General features: G+C 34.9%; 2 protein-coding genes across 4 annotated transcripts in view; both read left to right on the top strand.

The window, feature by feature from the left end:
* The window catches only part of LOC138710666 (nuclear exosome regulator NRDE2), a 37,376-nt gene extending 30,481 nt beyond the window's left edge, over positions 1-6,895 (top strand). For both annotated transcript variants that reach the window (XM_069841722.1, XM_069841721.1), the window contains exons 12-13: positions 1,992-2,185; positions 6,013-6,895. In XM_069841722.1, the coding sequence (XP_069697823.1) occupies positions 1,992-2,185; positions 6,013-6,144 (326 nt within the window). In that variant the 3' untranslated portion in view covers positions 6,145-6,895. The remainder of the gene's footprint in view (positions 1-1,991; positions 2,186-6,012) is intronic.
* Positions 6,896-8,057: 1,162 nt separating this feature from the next.
* Trmt61 (tRNA methyltransferase 61) overlaps positions 8,058-24,380 on the top strand; it is a 616,962-nt gene continuing 600,639 nt past the window's right edge. Inside the window, exons 1-2 of one of the 2 annotated variants that reach the window (XM_069841724.1) lie at positions 8,058-8,561; positions 10,395-10,667. In XM_069841724.1, the coding sequence (XP_069697825.1) occupies positions 8,207-8,561; positions 10,395-10,667 (628 nt within the window). In that variant the 5' untranslated portion in view covers positions 8,058-8,206. The remainder of the gene's footprint in view (positions 8,562-10,394; positions 10,668-24,380) is intronic. The other variant, XM_069841723.1, reaches the window with a different exon arrangement.

Here is a 24,380-nt window from a genome sequence, read left to right as displayed (position 1 = left end):
CAATTTTTATTGCCTGTTACCATAACAATGGTTTGTAGAGAGGAATGTCAGGAGAGATGAGAGAACAACACAGGTCAATGTTGAACTTGAACCTTACATTCGATGTTGTTGGTTCTGTTAAAAAGAATTGTCTTTGCTTGGAATTTCGTTGTTTGTTAGGCTCATGTTTACTGGTTTGAGTATGTTGTACCAGGAACTTTTGTATAGATAGACGATACTGCACTCCGACACAAATTACAAAATAATATTTTATTGTCAGTTGATAAACCATTGTCTTTAATTTCTGAAATGTAACTTCTTAATAATTTTAAAGTGGTTGAATGTAGTACTTTTGGCATATTTACCGTCCTTATAGAATGATTAACAGAACTGAACCAGTTGTATTCTGACTGGCATGTAACTGTGGAGCTGCACATCTGTTTTCTGTTACAAACTTCAAAATTAAAATAATGCAGTTTCTTAACTTGCTTTCCTGTTCTTGAGAGGACTGTTAATTTTCAAATAACTCTGATTTTAAAGGAATTACTGAAAATGTTATAATTCTATTGTCGAAACGTGTTTTTAAAAGTTGATGGAATTTTATTTTGTTAAGCTTAATATAATATGGACTATTTTTATATGGAAATTAGTTAAAATATGTGCTAAACTCTGAAATATGGAAAATAAATGTAACATTTTTCAACTCTACACATTGTGAAACATAACGATAACGCAAAATATAATTGATATTAACTTTATTATTAAATATGTATTTACATAGAAATCCTTTCTCTGGTTATAAATAAAAATGGAAAAAAGTATATTGTTTGATAAATAGTTACTTCATGTTTGGTGATAAAAAGTTTAGCTGATTTCTATTGTGAATTTTTAACTGAAACCTGTCTTTCTTCAATGTCATATAGCTCCTAAACGACGCAACAGAGAACATGGGTTGTTCCACAAAATATCATTGCCATTGCTAGATGTCTCTGACTCACCCTGTACAATGGACATTTTGCAGTTTTTTAAATGCAGGTTTTATGAAAAAAGTATTACAATATTACTCTTTGTTGAAGCTACTGTTCATTAGTGGCAGATGTTTTTAAAATGGTTATTGAATAATGGTGTATCAACTGCGTGGTTATCTAGCATTGATTGAATTGGTGATATTGAGATGAGTTTGAGGATCCACTATTATCTGACATAAACTTCGGAAAAAAATCAACCATTCCAAGTGGAATTAGAATTCATAGCCGAGTGCAGATTCAGAACATGAGTCCTACACTACGCCAATATTGACATAAGCCATTTAATAATCTTGTCATAAGCCATTTAATAATAATAATGGCACCTGCCATTTAATAATCATGTCTTTAAAAGAATTGTATTCCAATGGATACCATCCCAGTGTGGAATCCTGGGAATGAGAATGCGGATGCTTTAGCAAAGAAGGGCAGCACTGCTACTTACAGACCTGTTACTAAATCTATGTTTTACTCTGTGAAAAGATTTATTAAATCTACATACTTAGACTTTAACAAAGAAAATTTGATAACACAATCTCAAGGGAAAAAATGGAACTCTCTGCATCAAAATCCACAGTTAATTCCCGATTTACCACGAAAATCGTCTGTAGCTGCATTTAGATTGGCAACAGGCCATGATTGTTTGGCCAAACACCTGCATAGACTTGGAATATATCAGTCCCCTAACTGCCCATTGTGCAACTCAAACCAAGAAATGGATTCGGAACACCTCAAAATCTGTGCTTCAGTGGCTGGCCATGATATCTTTGAAAAATAATGGAGTGCAAGAGGTCAAATGACTTTATTGTCAAATGCCTGGCATTAGAAAACAACAACAACATAATCTTGTCTTCCAACACAATTCACCAGATTTTGTCGTTTGCCTTTAGAATAAATTTTTATGCATTGCGGGATGTGTTCTTTATTCACAGGTGCATTGGCAGAAATAAACCACAAATAGTACACACGTTTTTTTTTTATTTACAGCTGGACCAATTGTACCAGATAAAAGTGCAAGAAATCGTTTGGAAGCACTGTTCACAGTGCTTAAGACTGAACATTTAACTAAGCGATGTCCACTGATTTGGAGATTCTATCTGCGGTTTTTGTATGATCATGGTATAGATGGCACCTGCAAGACAACATTCTACAGGGCAGTGGAAGAGTGTCCCTGGATCAAAGTAAGCATGAAAACGAGTTATAGTTTTTATTTTGCTAAATTACGTATGTATTGGATGTAATGATACCAGACTACCTCTGAATAGTATTTGACACGGAAATATTTGCTGCTGCAAAAAATAGAGCCTGAATATTTGAGATTATGCCCATCTCATAGGTTTGTGTGTGCCTTAGAAAAAAAAGTGTGCGTGTCTAATGACTACCCACTTCACTTTGCGTGATTCAGTTCTGCATACTGCGGATAGATGGCAGGACTGTGACCCATTTTCAAATTGCACACCACTTTGGTGGGCCATGTTATGCATGATGTGTATCTGTGAAGAGTTATGTCTTGTACTAGGGTGAGTGCATGTTAAGTGTTCGTGTAAGTGTAGTGTAGGGAATGGGTGAGGATGATGCTGAAGGTGAGGAAGGGAGAAAGTGAAATCCGATGCTGGCACGTAGCCTACTCCTGTCGAATAGCACCAAGGGGGCCGCTAGGCTTAACGTCCCCATCTGACGGACAAATTACTATCAACAGTGACATAATATTCCTTTCTTTCATTGCACTGCACAGAGATTTGGGATTTAACTCAGGCATATTGGTGCACAATTTAGTGATTAGAAGTTGTGCAGTGCCATCTCTCCTAGTCACAAGGTAGAAATTTTGCAGGGAAATTTCTGACCCTGCTGGGAATCGAACCTGGGCCGGCTAGTCCATTAGCAAGGAAGTAGTTATCAATGAAATAGTCCCTGAAAGTTAGGTTTTTCTTTGAGGAGGAGGGAAGTGTATGAACAAAAGAAAAGCTCTATAAGAGATAGTGGTCCTTGTGTCATACTTCATGTTACATCCGAGGTTTGTAGCTTCAAATTCCAGCAGAGTGCAATACATTTTGAAGAATGATTAGTAGGGCAACCTGACTTATGGAAAAGCTAAGGAGTTATATAAACAAATAGTTATTTTTATTAACAAAGTAATGAGAAACCAAGAAAATAATGTATGATAGCCTATAATGAAACAATGTGCAAATAAGACATGAATATTACAGCCTTAGAAATGTAGCTGCTATTTCGTTGCCAGTTGGGTGTTTGTTTAGAGACTCGTAAGTTTCTGCAGCAGTTTTTTTCAATGATGCCAAGAATTGGTATGATATAGGATTTTTTTTAGGGTGGGGTGAGAGTTGAAATATAAAACTAACAAAACACACATCATATTCCACACTGACATAATAATAGATCTGGTTATATATGTATATATTTTTTTATTTACATCAGTTCTAGGTGCCATTTTACACAGACTTGACAGTGCAGTACTTACGAACATAATACACCAAAACACAGTATAGTACTTCATATTTCATGTACAAGAGTGTATTTTGTTCATAACTTTTCGAATATTGCTTTATGTAGGCCACTTCATTTGCTTCAGAAATTTAAATGTCATGGATACAATAACACAAATGATGAGATAAAATAATTGTAAATATACTTAAGATAGCTTGCAAGAATTAAATTCGAAAAAACAATAATTATTGATTTTACATTCCTATATAGAACATAAGAATTAAAGGTTAGTAGTCGACCATTGTTCAGTCATCTTTTGTAGACGGGGTGGAAGAAGAAGCCTGGTGGGCATATTGATGCTAATTTCCCCCCAAAAAAGGTATCACTTATTTACGTGATTCTAGAAGGACCCAATTTGTGCAAATATGTGTATAATTTTCAGATGTATTTATTTCTCTCTCTCTTTTTTTTAATCACATTTTATAAAGAATTATTTAAAAATATTTGGTAGCTACGTAGTAAATAACACTGAGCAGGGGTAGACAAATTCCGGGACACCAGGTCGCCTAAACATGGTGCCTGATTTTTTTTTATGGAGTTCAACATTTTTAAGACTTGGATTCGGAACACCTCAAAATCTGTGCTTCAGTGGCTGACCATGATAATATCTTTGAAAAATATCGGAGTGCAAGAGGTCAAATGACTTTATTGTCAAACGCCTGGCATTAGAAAACAACAACATTTTTAAGACTTCAATTTCTTTAATGTTGTCACGACTTACACATAATATTAACAAAAGTGGTTGGTTGTAGGAAGTTCGAGTATATATTGTTTGTGTTTCATTAATTAATTATAATATTGTTTAATATATTTTAGTAAATATATATCTTAGCTCTTTGTATGTGTGGGCAAAATGTGGTATTTGTGAAAAGAAAGAACTGGCACCTGAAAATTTTGAAGTTTTGTCTATCCATGACACTGATTTGTAAAATAGTGTGTTATTTAAAAAAAGTATTTGTAACAGATTACAGTGATATTAAAATAATACATAATTATATTTCTTTAATTTCCGATATATCCAGCAACAGAAAATGGATGCATTAAAGAAGCTTATAAAAATAATTTTTTCCTCCTATTTGTATGTAGATAGGTTGTTCTTTTTAAGTGTTTTATTTTTCTTTCCGGGTCATTCCACAGTAAATGTCGTTAGTCACAGGACATTCAGAATGTTATGTATCTAAAACTAATAAATATATTAAATAATAGAAGGAATGCGCACAAGTGTGCAAGAGTTGATTTGTTATTATTCTTTGCTGTATTCGCTAATTGACTTAATTCTGTTCTTGCATTTTATTATGTGATATCTTTCGCAGAGCTGATCACAGAGTTCGCACACGCATTCCAGACTAGGAGAGTGGTAGTGTTGGGTCTTGCAGAGTTTGTGGTGGTAGCCGTGGGTCGCCAGACTTGTTATTATATGTCGTAATTCTTGGTTGGGTCCTGCCCAAGTTCTGTCGGTCATCGCGTTCGTGCTATAGAAGTCAAGCCAAATCTCGTCTCTTTTCTGTCTCCTTTCCTCTAGCAATCTGGTTGCACTCTTGGTAGATGGCAGTTTGTACCGTAGGTCCTCTATTAAGAAATTTTCCCTTGCCAACTCGTAGGCTATTCTCGATGGCACGTGTTTTGAGATCCCGAGAGCTGCTTTTAAGAACCGCGCTTTGACGTTTTCCATAGTTCTGAGATCTCTTAGGCTTAGGTTGGTCCATATGATGTCAATGCCATAGGTTATTATCGGGACAATTTTTGCCTCGAAGAGTCTAATAGCAGTGTCCAGGCTGAGCTGCCTTACATTCTTAATATCAAATATTGCCTTGATTGCTGATGTTGCCCTTTCTTTGACATGGATCCGGAAGGACTTTGTCATTGTTTGCAGTGTTATTCCCAAATATTTAAATGCGTTGGTGACTTTTAGTGGTTCATTTTTGTAGTAGAGCGTGTCGTTGTCTGTCTTTCTACCTCCCCTCCTGAACATCATTTGTACTGTTTTGTCTTTGTTGATCTGGAGTTGGTTTTCGTCTGCCCAGTTTACAATCCGGTTAAAGGTTTCTTGCACATCTTCTTTCTTTGTCGAGCCTAGGGCCATGTTATCGGCGTATATAAACAAGGAGGTTGTGGGCGGTCATGTCCTGTTTTTTTTTTAGTTTTATCCAGCTCAAAATCTGCTACTAATTTCATATTAGCTCAATGCAATATTATTATTTACTGAGTAAACAATAATAAAATACAGTGTTAGTCACAGGACCACTTACTGTGGAATGACCCTTCCATATAATCCAAGCTCTGAGGGAATAATTTTAATTTTTTAATAATAATAATAATAATAATAATAATAATAATATAATGAACCAAATGAACAATAGAGGTTTTTGAAGTAGAAAGAATTATGAAAAATACCCCCCCCCCCCTCCCGGAGACAAAGTGGTCTGTTAGAACTTTGAGAATGAGGTTGTTTCATTACAGATTAACAAATCCTGCAGCAGTATGACTAATTAGGGGTTATTTTCAGGCATTATACATTGATGCGGCCAAACTTGTACCTGGAGAATTGCCCCAAGTCCAAGACTTAATCATTGAAAAAGAGCTTCGACTACATGTAACACCAGAAGAACTGGATATTCTGCGTGCTGAACCATCGTAGTTCTCCAGCTTATCACTGTTTTAACTATTAGAATTGATTCCTTTCCCGTACTTGTGCGTAGAAAAATCTTGGCCTGGAACAAATTTTTCACAGGAGAAATCAGAACTTCGATGTTGAACTCGTGAGATCAAGTTGGAATGCATCACCTAAGAATTCTTTCCATTGAAAATCTTTGACTGTAAAGTTAAATAGCGAGTTGAAACTGCATTTTTGCTTGTTCATTTCATTATACTTTGTAACTTGTATATAAATAATATTTATGTAAAGAAACATATTCTATGTAAGAACTATGTACAGTGAAAATAAATGAAGGTATCCTTCACACACAAATCCTGCTTCCAATAAGTCAAACTTCTATAATACCACGTGGGCAAGTACAAAATTGGAATCTTCAATAAGAGGGTGCTTTCAAAGGTGCTCAAAGACGGTGAAAGTACGTTGGGCCCTCGTACCTCAATGAATGTCCAGGTAAGCAGCTTATAGTTAATGACTGATTTAACACAAAATCACTCACACCATGGGTAAAATGCTAGATTGGCAGTGCTGGCACACTTGTGGAATGTGTTATTGCAATATTTTCAACATCAGCATCCTATTCTGTTTGTGATCTCCATGCAGATCACTGTCTGCAAAGTTCTCTTTACAGTCTGTTATATTGTAATTGATCCCGCAACCATGAGAGCTGGTGGTATGCATTTTTATGACCACAATATCAGTTTTAGAACTCGTCTTTACGATCTATCTTGACCAACTCTACTTCAAATATTAGTGTTGCATCTCCTGGAATCTTCGGTGGTGCACCAGAAGAACCGTAACCGAGTTCTGGAGGAACCACTAATTTTCGTTTTTCACCTTCACACATTCTGAAAGAGCGCACAAAAATATTACTTCTAGAGTTAGGAATGGGAACAAAAGTCATGAAACATTGGTGTAGGGATTAAGAGAATTAATGTAATGTGAAATTTCAGTAACAGCAAGTTCTCATGTGATATTACGTCAAGGATCATAGCAAAACAGTTTTAAATCACTTTGATTGTTACCCTGCATGCAAATGCACTCGTATGGTCTCACATTTTCTAATGGTCTTTGTAATTAGTAGATCTATTACACTCTAGTGCTCATATAAACAGAGATCGCAAATTAGAGAGGATTGTATTGAAATACGAAAAATGAAGTTCAATAATTACTGTACAAAGTAATTGCCGGTAGGCCTAATGTTATTTCACACAAAATCTTACCCCATAAGACCTTGATCCCAGCCTCTTATAACCTGGCCCGATCCAAGTGTGAATGTTAGCGGCTCTCCACGTTTGTAACTGTTGTCAAATTCAGTGCCGTCTTCGAGTGTACCCTTTAAAAATAAAACAAATCGGGTACCGGTAATTATAATAACCGTTTTAAAATGTGTAAATATGACACCAGTATTCTGCTTTACTATTTATTTTGGAAGCTTTCCCCTTTATTTTTCTCGGAATACTGGTTTCATACGATATATTCCAAATGTTATTACTATTTAAACTATGTAAGAAATATAAAATTAGTTGGTACTTACAATATAATGCATATGAAGAAAATCTCCTTTCTTGGATTTTACTTGACAGTTATCAACTCTTTTTTTGACACCTATTTGGAGCTTCTTTTTCAAGTTTGTGTTTTTATCATCTTCAGCCAAAGTTAAGTCAAAACTGTTTATAATTATAAGGAAAACACACACAAGAAACACGAATTCTTTCCTACTCTCCATATTTACCATATTGACATTCCTATTCCCGTTTCGTTCATTCATTTCTTCACATATAACACAGCTCAATGTTATCATACAGTAGATTACTACGGGATCTTTGACGAATTTAACGTACGATTTGATTGCTGAACGCACTACTAGAAAAAATGCTGTGCGCAAAGCGCAAGGGCATGCGCAGTAAGTGAAACACGTGTAGACCGCGGTAGACCCGTCAAAAGTGAATAAATTTGACTTTTGTGTATAGTGAGGTGTTCTTATTTTAAGTGTATTTTATATTTCGAAGTAATTTTTTTGCAACGAAAAGAGAATATTTTCAGAATGAGTTTCGAAAAGTTTAAGGATGTTATAGAACAAGGAGACACGGTTATACTTTATTTAAGTGTTAATAATATGCATGCAATTCAAGTTCAGCCTAAAATAAAAAACAAAAAAGATGAATGGGTTGAAAATGTTTTCCAAACAATGTATGGTGCCCTGAAAGTACAATCGCTTGTTGGAAAAAAATTCGGTACGAAAGTGGCATTGTCAAGAGGATGGGCGTATGTGTTACATCCTACACCTGAGCTATGGACTCTAACCTTACCTCACCGGACACAGATTATATATACTCCAGATATAAGCATGATCATTTTTCAATTAGAAATAAGACCAGGAAGTGTGGTTATTGAATCAGGTAGGCACTCTAACCTCAGTGTAAGAGCAATAAAATTAAATTATCTTAATTACACCAGTATGAAAGATTTAGGCCTACATGGTTTTCATGGTGTTTTATGTAAATATATTTAAGGAGCATAGACCTGTCTTTTTAGGAATGACTTTTCGGCACTATAACACTAAAGAATTTAAAAATATTACGACATTCGTAAGATTACTTATATTTCTTCTTATTTCCCCTACTTTTCACATGTCTGACGAGCCGTTATTTAACACTAATGAATAATGATAGTACGTTAAAACTTGTTGTTTAAGGTATTAGTTTCATTTCAGAAATGGATCATTATAAAATAACATAATTATTTGCTTTGGCTGACGGCACGTTTCCTCGACAAAATTTATTTACAATTCCGTGGTTTGACTTGGGGAATAGTTACAGACTACTGAAATTGAGCGAAAAGCAATAATAAATAACTCTAAACTTATCAGAGTCCTCGGTCTCCCGTCACTTATCTATCCCGCCACCTAACCCACTCTAACCTTGTGACAGTCCTCGGCCTTACATCAGTTATCACCTCATTTAATGCACTCTAACCTTATTACAGTCCTCAGTCTCCTATCATTTAGCTATCCCTTCATCTAATCCACTCTAACGTTATCACATTCCTCAACCTCACATCACTTAGCTATCCCCTCATTTAATCTAATCTAATATCTAACTCGCAACATTTACGGAAGTACACACCGACGGAGGGTAAAACAGTGCAACATGATTTCCAAAATCAGACACTAATACTAGTGAATATACCTGCTTCCATGATAGAACAAGACAAAATGACAGATCAATTCATTAATACGTGACAACGTTCTCTAGGCCTATGCAAGGAACATCAAAACAAACACACCAATCTCAGTCGTCCCCTGTCAACTATACCATACATTGAAGTCTATCCAGGAATGCATCTAGGCCTATCTTAAAGTAGTAACTAACACGATAAAATGAAAATTTTTGCGTTCTATTCAATTTTAGTAGTTTGTACGTATTACCCAAGTCAAATCAAGGAGTTCTGAATAAATTTTGTAGAAATAACACACCGTCAGCGAAAGTAAATAAAGTAAACTAACTTAAACAATGTTTGTTTTAAATGTACGAGAATTCACGCCATTTTCAATCAGGGTTAAGAAATTTGTGCACTTAGGCCCTTAGGGTGGAATTCATAGACATTTCACAGCACGCGCTACGAGCGTACTAAGCTAGCCCCGGCTATCCACTGGTTTTTAGTACAGAATTCAAATCATATCCTATCGCTAACACTGGTTTATGAATACGAAAAATGCTGATAATCCACCGAAAGCCCGCGCTAAAAATGTCTATGAATACAGCCCTAATTGTTTTGTGCAACTTCACAGATTAGGCCTATTTTATATGATAGAATAGCAATGAGTATTTTAAAATTCCTAAGTTCAAATTGAAGATGTTAATATACTTTCTTCACCTTAATTGGAGACTGAACAAGATTATAAAAATATTCGCTGAAAGAGACAGTCTTGACATTACTTGAAACAATAGTCTAATTATAATATTGTCATTGGTTATATTTGATTAATTCGAAATTTTATATGCATTGTAACTAAATTTGAAAGAAAATCACTCAATCTAGGCAGAAAAATAATGAATGAATGAATGAGTTAATGTGTTACACTGTTCTGTATCATAATTGTATATAAACCTGACTTTGTCTAATACAGCCATGTGCTGTCTAATGACAGAAAAATATTCTTTTCTAAAATAACCAATATCTGTTGAATTTGAAACTATGTATTATTTGATATGGTTTTTGCTTCTTTGCAGGCACTGGGAGTGGGTCCCTGTCACATGCTCTAATTCGCTGTATCAAGCCACTGGGCCATCTTTATACATTTGACTTTCACGAATATCGCGTGTCTGTTGTCCGTGAAGAATTTGAAGCACATGGCATTGGACAATTTGTGACTGTGGAGCAACGTGATGTGTGTCAGAATGGTTTCGGGACTGAACTGAACGGCAAAGCAGATGCAGTGTTTCTTGATCTTCCTCATCCCTGGGAGGCTGTGCCCCATGCTGCTGCTGCTATCAAGGATTCAGGTCAGTTGAACCATGTACCATGATGATTATGTTTTAATTTACATATGAGTATTCGTTGTAGAATTAAACCTGCTGATGCGTTACATTCCCTTCACAGCATTGAAACATGTAAAAAAAACTGTATTTATATTTCCAGTAGTGAAATGTAATTTTTTTCGTTCGTTTGAATGTTTCTATCGAGATTTTTTACAAATCATGTATTATCCATTTAATATGACATCTTCGGTGCAAATTCTACATTGTCTTGTGTCTGGGATTCACAGAAACTTCAGAAAAAATGCGAGAAACTCAGCACTGATTTTAAAAATTAAGTTTTGTTGTATATTTTCCATCACTCTTATCCATGTTCTCTACAATTAACCTAAATCAAATTAAATACTACTACTGAAAATGGAGCTTAAAGAATATATTAAACAAAATGAATTGACGATGTACTCCTTGCAAAATGATTTGCCTAAGAATACACTGTTCTAAATCAGAATCACTTGTACAATACTTTTCTGAAGAGTGAATATCTTGTAACAATTGTTTGCTCTGAAATATTAAGTCATGAAATGCAACACAATCCTCTCTGGAAAATGATTTCACAATAAGCATTAATTTTACTGTCTTTATATGCAAATTGTTTTCCTCATTAGTCCACAGTGAGCTCATGCGAGAGAACAATCTTTCAACATTTTCATTTGTACCAAGTTATAATGAATTCTGATACTTTTAAAATTTGGGAGCAAATTTGGGAGTTCTTCATCAACAGACTTCATCTAATAATGCTAAGAATTTCCTTCAGTTCACTGTCTTCTTTGAATTCAGAACATTTTTCACAATAATTATAATCTCATCAAACAAGTGAGATTCAACAATGTTTGATCTGATCACAGTTTGCTCATAGTATGAACTATTTTAAGAACATGGTATATTCCTTGTGTTGCCTCCAAGGTTGCCAATGTAGCGAATTTCAATGTCACCAGTAGTAACAGGGATTGATATCTATATCTATAATAAAACAGTAGTTTATATCCTCAGTTTTATTTTTTCAGTCACTAATTCTTAAATACCAGGCAAAAACATGTCCCGAAGATCTCTCTTAGGACAGCGGGACACATTAGCGGAAAAAGGGGTGTTCTCGTTATTTACAGGGTTGCTAGATACCCTGCTTTGGTGGGACATGTCCCAATTTTCATATATATAAAAATCCCAAGTTCTGCTTCTATTCGAGACAGTGCAAAAAGCTCTTTAGAAAATTAACATCACCTTGTATAATTTTATCGTTATCTAGTAACTATTTTCTTCTAAGTGTAAATAATTACATTAAATTTAAATTAATTTCTTAACAATGTAGGTTTGCAGATAGAAAAAAAAACGAATATTTTGGCAAATGTAGAATTTGTGACAGCGAATTCAGTGGTGAATATGATATTTCTGAACATTTAAAAAGAGACGTTCATCAGAAATGCATGGCACAGAGAATGGAAAAAGCTTGCTGAAAATGCTGGAGTCCAGTGATAAATAGTATGTAAGTTATATGAGCTCTGAAAATGCATGCTGTATGTTAAATGATGGGTTTGGAGCAGTAATATGTTAAGTTACAAAATAAATATGAATTTAGATATCAGTAAATTTTATGTGATTGTAATCAATTAACATTGAAAATTAAATATTTCATCACATGTGATGTCATCTTTTGGAATTTGTGCTTTGAAGTTAATAATTTGGCAAAACATATTATTGCCACAAGCACAAAAATTATTGACACCAGAGAAACTGATTTAACTTATAGTCAAATAAATATTGTTTTGTACTTGAAAACCTGTACTGCAATATGTTTTTGATTAAAATTGCAATTTTGAGATTCATATTAGTTTTTTCAACTGCATATAAAGCGATAATATTTTATTTATTTATTTTTTTTTTTGTACAGTCATGAAAATGTTAACTCTGTCCATATTCATATCACTATTCCTTTAAGACAAACCGAAGTAGGCCTATTGTATATGATAGAAAAAGGATGTCCTTCCTTGGAAGATCTAAAATCTGACAACCCTACTTGTATCTGATAAATAGGACCCGGATGTTTATGACACTTTTTTTTTTTCTTTGGGCTTATCTTTTTTCCACATAAGTTAAACATGATTTCATCTAATCTGATTAGAATTATATAACTTTCATTGGTCATATGTCATATTTTGCTTTTTAAAGTTTTTTTTTGTCATTTTTCATATTATGGTCATATTTTCAATCATTTTTCACAAACTACAATGTGTGTTAGGTTAGAACGAAGGGTATTCTGCACTCTGTAAGACTGGTGACATTCTGAATGGTAAACCGGTGACGTTCCAGGAAGGTGAGCCTGAATTCAACAGTAAAGATTTGACTTATTTCAAATATGTCCCAGTAACATTCTGCGACGTTGAGTGGTCTTTCTCCCAATACAAGTCAATGCTGAGTGAAGATTGAAGATCGTTCTTATTTAAAAACTTTAAAATGTATGTGATTTGTGATTTTCTTTGTGACCGTACATAATGATGAAACATTTCTTTCATTTTGTGTAGTATCGAGTGTTATCTCTTGTTTGATTGAATAAATTTAAAAAAATGTATTAATAAATATTAATATTATTATTTATTAATGTGTCAGGTTTTTAAAGGATTCATAAAATTTTAATTTAAACAACGGTAAGATTTTGAAAATATGTCCAAAAATTTTGTTTTTAGGTCATATTATTAGTCATATTTTCACCATTTTTAGGTCATAAAGGCTTGCATATTTCTAACATTTTTAGGTCATAAACATCCGGGCCCTGCTGATAAATATTTAGGCAATCATAACCTTTTTTTTTTTAAATATGATAGTTCTGTTGTATGTGGGAGTGTTAGCAGGTGTAGTTGTCTTATATTTTCATATTTTATTTTTAATTTCTGGCCTGAGTCTGTGTTTATATCATTTTATAAAGTACCGGTAACATGAAAGGTCTTATTAACATCACGGAACTTGACAGAATCTCTTCCTGGGCATGGCCTTTCTCTGCACCAGCATTCCTCTTTTTTTTATATCAATATTTGTTAAGCAGACGTTTGTACAATTTGGAAGACATAACGCATACAGTAGTATGCATACATAGTTATGTTATAGACACTTTGTAAAAATGAGATATACAGTAGAACACATTGTTAACGAATCTCTGAGGGATTACTTTTTTCTTCCTTAAATAGGGGTTTTCCTTAAAAGGGGATTTAACTTACATAAAATGGAAAGGAAATGCTGAAACAACTAGTACTAACATGTATGTTATATACCAAACATTATAATTAATTAGGCCTACAATTATTATTTACAATATATTTTATTATAATATTTTATAACTCTTCAAATGATGAGGCACTAATGTTTTTCTGTTTGGTTGGAACCGAACCACACTGAAACTCGCATTGAAAATTTATTCTTTCTTCTTCATTATTTCCCATAATGAAGTAGTTGGCAAACCATGCCGTTTTACATTTTGCGATAGTGTTATTTGAGGATTTATCTCGACGTCCCTTATTATTTTCACTTTCTGTCCCATAGACCTAGTTAAAGTTTTCCATTTAGTCGCTATTATAACGATGCATAAACAACATAAACCAACAAAACTAATTTGGAAATAGGATCCACACAACTCGCATTGAAAATTTATTCTTTCTTCTTCATTATTTCCCATAATGAAGTAGTTGGCAAACCATGCCTTTTTACGTTTTGCGATAGTGCTATTTGAGGATTTATCTTGACATCCCTTATTATTTTCACTTTCTGTCCCATAGGCCTAGTTAAAGTTTTCCATTTAGTTGCTATTATAACGATGCATAAACAACATAAATCAACAAAACTAATTTGGAAATAGGATCCACACAACTCGCATTGAAAATTTATTCTTTCTTCTTCATTATTTCCCATAATGAAGTAGTTGGCAAACCATGCCTTTTTACGTTTTGCGATAGTGTTATTTGAGGATTTATCTCGAAATCCCTTATTATTTTCACTTTCTATCCCATAGGCCTAGTTAAAGTTTTCCATTTAGTCGCTATTATAACGATGCATAAACAACATAAACCAACAAAACTAATTTGGAAATAGGATCCACACAACTCGCGAGAACAAAGCAAGCAAAGCAACCACTCTGTGAAAGCAATGCAAAACAAGACCTTGAAGAAATATAAAGAATAATGCTGCTGAGTGATGCTGCATTACTATCGATTGAGATGCACTATCGAATATACTGGTACTCAGGGGCGTATTTTGCGGGCTACCGGCGGTAGCCCAAAAGAAATTTCAAAAGAAAAAGTTTATAATATAACATAATGTAATAATTTTGTATTATTAGTTTTACCATAGTAATTAAAATTAAAGTAATTGTTAGATATATTTTGTGTAATAATAGGGTCAGCGGTAGCCCAAACCCTTTAACCAGTATACGCCACTGCTGGTACTATTGATTATTGAAAGTCGATTCGATATTTCGGGCTTCATTATCACAAAATGGACTTGAAAAGCATTCCTTAAAAGCAGAATTTTCCTTAAACTAGTTTCCTTAAAAGCTGGAATTAGTTACATTGTTCTTATGGTAATTTGGCTGGTACTTAGCAGATTATTCCTTAAAAACGGATATGTTAAAACAGGGTTTTACTGTAGTTTTTCAACAACGAATTTTGATTTATGAGACATTTATTTATTAGGCAAGCTTAATAGTAAAATGTAGTAGAACATTTCATAGAGCAGTCTTGGATGAGATGTTGGAAGTCACTTTACATGCTTTGAAAGTCAGAAATTGATGTGTAGTCAATACATAGATCGTTTGTGTATGTGCTAGCATGCACGAGGTTATTCTTGTTCTAGCAGCTGCATTCATTCTATCAGTCTTGCATATTGAGATTACATATCATAGACCAGTAAGAAGCACTGCAGTTTACTTACAGCAATTGTATTACATTTGGATTGCTGTTTACATATTTACTGTTTCGAGTATACAACCCTTTTCATCCCTAGGCCAGTTCCCTCCGTGTGTCGCCAGCCGGTGTTCGAGGAATGCTATGGAATGATAACAAAATGAAGGAATGGTGATGGAATGATGTAGATGCCTAATATGGTGAAAAACTAGAGAATCCCTGAAAAAACCCCAACAGCGACCTTGTTCACCACAAGTGTCACTAGGAATTTTTCAGTGAAAGATCCCAGATCTGACCAGGACTCCCGCCTGCGTGACAGAAAATCGTGTTGGTTGTTGAGAATTTCTTAACTTACGAACGAGTGTATACATATATATATATATATATATATATATATATATATATATATATACTGTATATACACAATGTAGTCGACCTGGTTGGCAAGTTGGTATAGCGCTGGCCTTCTATGCCCGAGGTTGCGGGTTCGATCCCGGGCCAGGTCGATGGCATTTAAGTGTGCATGTAAAAGAACTCCTGTGGGACAAAATTCCGGCACATCCGGCGACGCTGATATAACCTCTGCATTTGCGAGCGTCGTTAAATAAAACATAACATAACAAAATACACAATGTATAAACATCTTCCTATGTTCAAAGCTATGTCACTTTAATCTTTCTTCTCCACTCCTTTGTTATGTTCCTACGCTCCTTCTTCTAATCCATTTCCCCTCATTGATCTCCTAACATCTTCTATTCATGTGGTTTTCAGCCGACCTTTTTTCTTTCTTCCAGCAAGAATCCAGTCTAACACTTTCCTAGGTAATTTCTGTACTGACATTCTTCTAACGTGACCGTGCCATTCTAGTTGGCCTATATTTAACAAAATCTAATATAGAATTTGAAAATTTCATTTCTTGCCTTATTAGATTATTTCTGATTCTTTCCAATTTGGAATGTCTAGCTGAGCGTAAATAATCCATTTGTGTTGATAATAATTTTAAATGATTATTTTGATTTATTCTCCAGGATTCAGCTCCATATGTTATAGTACTTCGAATTATTGATTTATAAATCTATATTTTTGTGTCTTTTGTTATATGTTTATCCCACAGTACCCGATTTAACATTGCTATTGCTGATCTTCCTTTCATTATTCTGTTATTTATAATGTATAATAATAATAATAATAATAATAATAATAATAATAATAATAATACTTAATGGCTTTTAAGGAACCCGGAGGTTCATTGCCGCCCTCACATAAGCCCGCCATTGATCCCTATCCTGAACAAGATTAATCCAGTCTCCACCAGTATATCCGATAATAATAATAATAATAATAATAATAATAATAATAATAATAAAACGAACAAGAAGAAAAACATTCAAGAGAGGGCACTTGGCTCTGTACCCCTGCAGGTCTTTGTACTGACCGACCAACCCCTTAAATTAGAAGAAGGAGAAAGAAATACCGTTCTTCTGTCTCAATTAAATTTTTCTGATACATTACGTATGAAGAATTTTGAAATGTACCAACATTGATTTATTGAAAATTATAATAGTGGTGGTGGCGATGACGAAGAAGAAGGTGAAGTGGTACTCCATTTTGGGAATGTTGTTTGACCGTGTATTGTTGAATCTCCACTAAACTTTATGATGGTAATATGTATTATGATTGTTGTCCAGGTGGGCAAAACTTGTATAGAGAAAGTAGCCCATTTATTGAAAAGGTTGCTGGCCCCTGACATGAACTCATGTTACAGTAATCACTTCTTTGTTATGATGGTTTATTTTTTTGATATCCTACATGGTAGCAGTCTGTGTAAGCAAATGATGAACGATTTGCAGCGGTGAGGAGGGCACTTTGTTGCACCCTGGGAGGTAAACAATCTGGCTGTCGTAAATCAAACTCGCACTTCTTCCCATGGACTATCATCCTCGTCGCCTTAAACATGGCATATTTCATCGTGACGTACCAGCATGGCTCGCTTATTGCTATGGGAAAATAGTGCGTGTAGGCATGACGTCATTATCTGGGTCATAATCCCACGCAAAAGTGTAAGCTGTCAGCATGCATTATAAAATATGTCACATTAATCCCGACGGATAATTATTAACATGGAACACAATTAAATTAAATCATCCGAAATTACACATACATTTTCATTATATATAGGTCTCGCCGAGTTCTTACGTCTGTATGAAACGTGTGTCATACAGATTATATTAGTCATTCTTACGATTCTTTTCTTTCTCCGAAGGCAACAAGGAAGGCTTGTATATTTTTAAGTATAAATAATAATGACTTATTGTTGTTGCACTCTAATAGATGAAAAACGTGTTTAATATTCGTGGAAGAGTGGCGCGGAGAAACTTAAAGGCCTGATAGTATTCTTTACGCCAAACGCAAAGCTCGTTGCCTGTCGCCAATGATTTTTAAAGACGAACAGTTTCATTATGGGTATGTGACAAGTCCAGCAGATGCGTTGTTTCCCTGCTAGGGCCGCATATGTTTTGAGTCGCACCTACATGCTTTTCCGTCGATGTTAGGGACTTTCTAAATGCAATATTCCATTTTTTTTTTGGCTTGGCAGAGGCGACCCTGTACCTCGTCCACTTCAATCGCCCGATCTCGTCTGTATGAGTTATTTTTAATGTGAAATGTTCCAGTGGCGACCTATTCGGGAAAAATGTCCGTTCCATTACGATAATCCGTAATACTCCATGCATATCTTGCGCCTTAGCGAGAGCGCGCCAATGCATCCTACAATATATCATTGATCTTTAGCAGCAGTGTTTTCGATGAAACCCGCAATATATCATTATCAAAAAAAAAATTGAACATCATCGTAGGTATATTTATTATATCGTCGTTGTTCCTGCAATAACTCCTATGTGCAAAATATGAAATTTTTCAGTAGGAAGAAAACACACATTTATTCTTCTTTGGCAGTAGTGCATAGGAGATTGTGATTTCTTACATTTTCGAAAGAAAGAAATATAAGTACGTATAGGAGATTTTATTATTTGCTGTACCACTATTTAAGCTATTTAATAGAGCAAAAATCTGAAAATCGATAAATATGTCACATAAGAGTTATTGCAGGAACAACGACAATATGTAAGATATTACTAGTGTCATGAGCGGCGAATGTTTCATATATTTTCTTCCACTGATTACGATGTTCATTAAAAGTTAAAATCCTTTTTTTTTTTATGATTATGCTAAGAAGATTCTCATCAAGCGGTGACCAGCAATTATTTGAAATCGCACATCCACCAACCACTTAAACGTTCCACGCAATAATAGGGATTCTACAAATTCCTTGCTGTCTTTTTGTGGAGAGCCCGATAAATACTACGTAAGTACTAGCTGCTCGCGTAACTATAGCGGTAGCAATTATTCGCTAATTGTAAGCGCCTGGTATTTTTAGTATTAACTAGAGCATAGTGGTACAGCGATATCACCTCTATTATCCCCTAGGCATTATAAATTGACTAATTTAACACTCTATATAGCTTTCTATGCAAAACGATTTTCTACCTGCACGTTATAAAATGCCTTAAAGAATAGGTAAGGAAATATTGTATAATTATGTAAATATTTTACATAATATAGTTCCGCGCCATAGCGGACCGTGGTGCCTGGACTCATGCGAAATGAATGTTGGTTCGAGTCCTCGTGGGGAAGGAATTTTCTCATGAATTTTCGGCCATTGCATGGAACCGATGACCACCCAGCATCGTGATGAATCGGTGGTGAAAGCCGGTTTCGAAAACTAATTATATTGGATGTGGAATTATTCGTGCTGACAACACAATACTTTCGTACTGGTTAGGTGATCGTACACCTCTACTGAGGCACGTGGACGTGAGGCTAGCATCGGCTGGTTGGCCTTACCCCTTTATGGCTGTCGCGTCACGGTTTACTTATTTAATATATTGTTTCTCTGAGTTGAACAGAAATAGAGAAGAATTTAACATATCGTGGAAATAATGTGTAATAAAACTACTAATTAGACTTGGTCGCTAAAATGTAATTTTAGATGCAAAAATAGATTCTAAAATTATAGGAATTAGGCTCTGAAATCGAAAAATAAATTCTAATGTAAAATAATTAAAAACAATAAGTTACACATTTGCTGAAATAACAGTTATAAAATTGTTAAATTTATTTAAGTGTTTATGATAATATTAAATTACTGTATGTAATATTTTTCTAACTTTATTAAATGATTAAATTAATTAAATAATATTAGAATACTGCCATCACCATCACTATTGCTACTACTGCTAGATTTCGGTGTTGGACCCCGGACTCATTTCACCGGCATTATCACCTTCATATCATTCAGACGCTAAATAACCTAAATGTTGATACAGCGTCGTAAAATAACCCAATAAAATAAAAAAAACTACTGCTAGACTACCTAGCAACCTATGCTAACAGTAGTTTCATATACAGAGAACCAGATAAGTGAATCGCCAATGTCCGGACCAATTCTGCACATAGTCTCACATACGTGCTATAAACATAATTTCTCCTTACGATGGATTCGGATGGAATATGTTCATGCTATTATTTTGTCAAGAAACTTTTTAAATGAGGATTCTAAAGGACGTTGAACGGGATATTTGCTGCGACGATGCTTCGGCATAGTTCAACATGAAATTAATTTTTGTTTGAAGAATTATTTAATCTCTGTTAAATGCCCATCGAAGAGTCCGGTTATTTAGGGCAATAGCACGTCTATATATTCCACTTCACCTGCACCAGTTAGCCTGATGAGGAACGTGACTCGATGCGATCTTATTGTGCTCAGCTTCTACAAGCAGTTAAAGTCATTGTTAATTCATCGGACTCGAATAATGCTGCGTCTATTAAAACTTCTCAAAATATAATGGCAAACAAGAACTGGAAGTGGATTTTGTATTTACGTTTGCTCATTTTTCCGGTTTACAAAAACAATCACGTCACTGGAAACTGTTGGCACTCCCTTAGGCCTACATGTGTCACTAGCCACTTTTTAAGAAACAGAATCTAATCTGAGTTGTTCCTGGCAGTATAGAGCAAAAATAAAGGAAAACGTGACTAAAATTATTTAAAAAATACTGGATAGAGTTGTGCTGTATTCGAGACATTGTCGAAGAAAAATCTTCCATCGCACCGAAAGATTTATCTCTGCCTACGGAGCAATTAACATCATTTTAAATTTTCCCCAGTAATCTCATGTGACGTGCAAAGAAGTTATCACGATACAAAAGTATCTTCAGGGACGACAGACGTAGAGTTTCTCAATTGAAAACCTCAGCCACACGTTGATCGTGAACTGCAACTCTGCTGATTTTAGACAATGGAACCATTTCTGCTTCAACCTTTTAGGCTCAACTCACATGGACAACAACTTTGCGGTTATTTTGCAGTTCTATGTGGTTGTGCTGTGGGGGGTCAGGCATTAGTATTGAATTATATGGAAACAGATGTTGCTAACTCACATAGACCACAAACTGCAGTCATTGTCGACGTTTGTGGTCGTGAGATGTCGGTATCACCAACAGCACAACTGCAGAATTGTCGCTGTCGGTGGTCGACCGCAACTTACACGTGCGACACGCCGACCACACGCCAACCACTCGCCACCGACACCGTATCCTTGGAAACGATAGACGCTTTTAGACCGTATTCTTGGAAACGATAGACGCTTTCTTGGCAAATAGCAAGGTTGCTGTGTGGTTGTCTGTGGTCGATATGGACTTCAAGCGACCACAAAAAATAAGTCGCCAGTGTGTGGTCGGTTCCGCCGACAGCACAACCACACACAAACTGCAAAATAATCGCAAAGTTGTGGTCCGTGTGAGTTGAGCCTTAGGAATAATGTAAGTTCATACTCATTAACATCTGAGGCGGTAGCCGGAAAATGGGGCCATAGGTCTATAGGTCCTTTTTCGGGAGAATGTTTAATTCTATTCTCCGTTTTAAACTCTACTTGCTTACGTAGTTTCGTTTCATTATCTTGTAAACAAAGGGCAGGGTAGCTAACTGAATGAATCCATGCACCCTTGTGTAGTTGTGGAACTGAGCAAACTTCAGTGAAGATGATCTTCAAAGTGAGTGTGTGACCATCCAGGATGTGCACTAAAGTGTAATCTGCACTCTGAAGATAAACTTTGAAGTGAGTGTAAACTTTGAAGTGAGTGTAAACTTTGAAGTGAGTGTGAATCCATTCTATAGATTAATACTAAAAATAACCTGTAATCTGTATTCTGTACCCAACATATATTCTTTATTTTTACGTTTTCGGTACAATTTATGACGTGACTGTGAGATATACTGTATGTAAGAAATATAATTTTACTAAAATGATTTTGAACTGCGCGTTGTTCAATGCTGTTGTTTAATTTCTGCTAAAATATAATCATATTGAAAGTATTTTGATAAAATAAACTTGTTCTCTGGAAAAAGAGCTTATAAAATGCTCTAATAATAATAATAATAATAATAATAATAATAATAATAATAATAATAATAATAATAATATATCACACTATTAAAGTCGAAATGCATTATTTAAGAAACACCTGTAGACAAATATTTTTGTAACAATATGCAAATTGTTTTGATAAAAATGCATTCAAATCGCAATTAATAAAAATAAATCTTTCAATCTTTATTTTCTCGAAACATGACTTTTGCTTATGAGCCCTTTTTCCGGCTATTACCTCATTTGTACTGTTAGAGGAAACGTAATTTATTTTAATTAGTGCATATTTATTGGAATATTTTGCACTTTTTAAGGTCATAATTGCATGCATATTTAATAGTTTTTAGGACATGAATTTCCGGGCCCTATTCTTTACGAATAATATGTTTCCTTCGTTGGTGATAATTAATCTTTAAGTTCTTTTTCTTCCGCTCCTGTTATTAGTGATTTAACTTCATTATAAATATTATCATATGCTTTTGGGTCACTGTTTAAAAATTCTGTTTAACCATTGCATTGCGCTGTGTTAAAAATAAATATAATGGAAGACCCTGAAAATTGCCAACTCTGCACTTTTTCATGCCAGCATTATCAGTTATATCGCGTCTAAATCTGCAAGTTTGTGTCGCTGCAAGTGTTCTGCATGCCACTCGAAGGCTTGGTCAGCTCTGTGATAACGCAAGGTGTGACTGCAGGTTGCAATGTGCGCGTACATCACCTCTAATGAGTAACTTTCTCCACGCTTTGACACCACCACTTAATTTAGTTGTCATGTTCCGAAAGGATGGCAATCTGTCCACATTAAGACTTATCAGACATGCGTGGGTGGGTGTGTGTGAAGGACTCTACTCCGATGTGTACCGGGTGCATAAAAATTCCAGCAGTTTTTTTGTTTAAATATTTATTAGAGGAAAATGTTGTCCTTTTGAACGCAATGTAATCAGTCTACTCTAATAATAATAATAATAATAATAATAATAATAATAATAATAATATTATTATTATTATTACTTATATTAATAATAGTAATAACTAATAATGATATTATTATTTTATATTTTGCATACAGTACTTTAGGAAATTATAGCCTACTCTTCGATTTCGCAAAAATTAATGCATGTTAGCAACCAGTACTTGCAGTCCTTGTGATGATCCGCTTGTGTTACGAACTCAGGAACTCTTCCACACTCTCCTTAGCTCTGATTGTGAGAATGGAGTAGTGTGGATTCCTGGTCATGTAGGAATTCCAGGAAATGAGGCCGCGGATGCTGCAGCCAGGGCTGGTGCACTGAATGGATCTCTGGTGTATTGGCGCGAGAGGTGGCAGGACATTAAAAACTACTTGAAATATAAAATATAGTGACAGTGGGAAGGAGAATGGTCTGCACAAGAGGGAAACAAATTATGAAATATAAAGAATACTGTTCGAGTTTGGGATTCGTCCACAAGAGCGTCACGACATGAAGAGGTTTTACTCACCCGGTTGAGGATTGGCCATGTGTCATCTGACACATGGTCATCTCTTACGTGGCGAGCCTCAGTCGAAGTGTGATATATGCCGTGTTCCACTTACGGTGGAACATTTTTTATTGCATTGTAGAAAATATGACCTTGTCCGTCGACAATATGGAATTCGGCCGATTCTACGTGACGCTCTTGGAAATGGTTTTAATTGTACAAATGAAGTTCTGAGATTTTTAACGAATACAGGACTTGATAGGGCGATTTAGTTTTTTATTGACCCGTTTTTACTTATCCTCCAGACCCTTTACATCCGGAGGTTACATTTGTTGTTTTATATTTGATTTTACATATTTGACATTTCGGACTCTATACATCCTAATATTTTATTGTTTTGAAATGTGATATACAATTTATCTCTGGTGGCCTTAGTTTTATTTTTTTATTGGTTCGTTTTGAATACTACCTAGGGTCGGAGAACTGCTTACTTTTATGATTTTTTACAAATTACCTTGTGTATACTGCATCTGTGTACCTCGTTTTACCGTGACAACGCTTTTTAGTTATTTTAGACCTCTGATTATTGTATTATTTGTGTCTTTGTTTTATGAAGAATTTTAGATAAGGGCGCAAATAGCCATAGTAGCTGACGTGCCCTTTTTAAACCCCACTATCTATCTATGTTAGCAACCATCGACGAATTTCTCAGTTACAAAGATGAGTTTCCATCAGTTCCCTTGTCAGGTTTCATTTCGGCCTATTCCTACCTCTTACGTAATCCTATGAACCCTTTCCAAATTCTGACCAATGTATTAGTGCAGCTTAAGGGTTATAAAATTGCAGGCGCGATTA

This window comes from Periplaneta americana, chromosome 12 (genome assembly GCF_040183065.1).
Source record: "Periplaneta americana isolate PAMFEO1 chromosome 12, P.americana_PAMFEO1_priV1, whole genome shotgun sequence".
NCBI lineage: Eukaryota > Metazoa > Arthropoda > Insecta > Blattodea > Blattidae > Periplaneta > Periplaneta americana.
Note: the sequence above shows the minus strand (reverse complement) of the source record. Positions and strands in the feature narration are given on the sequence as shown.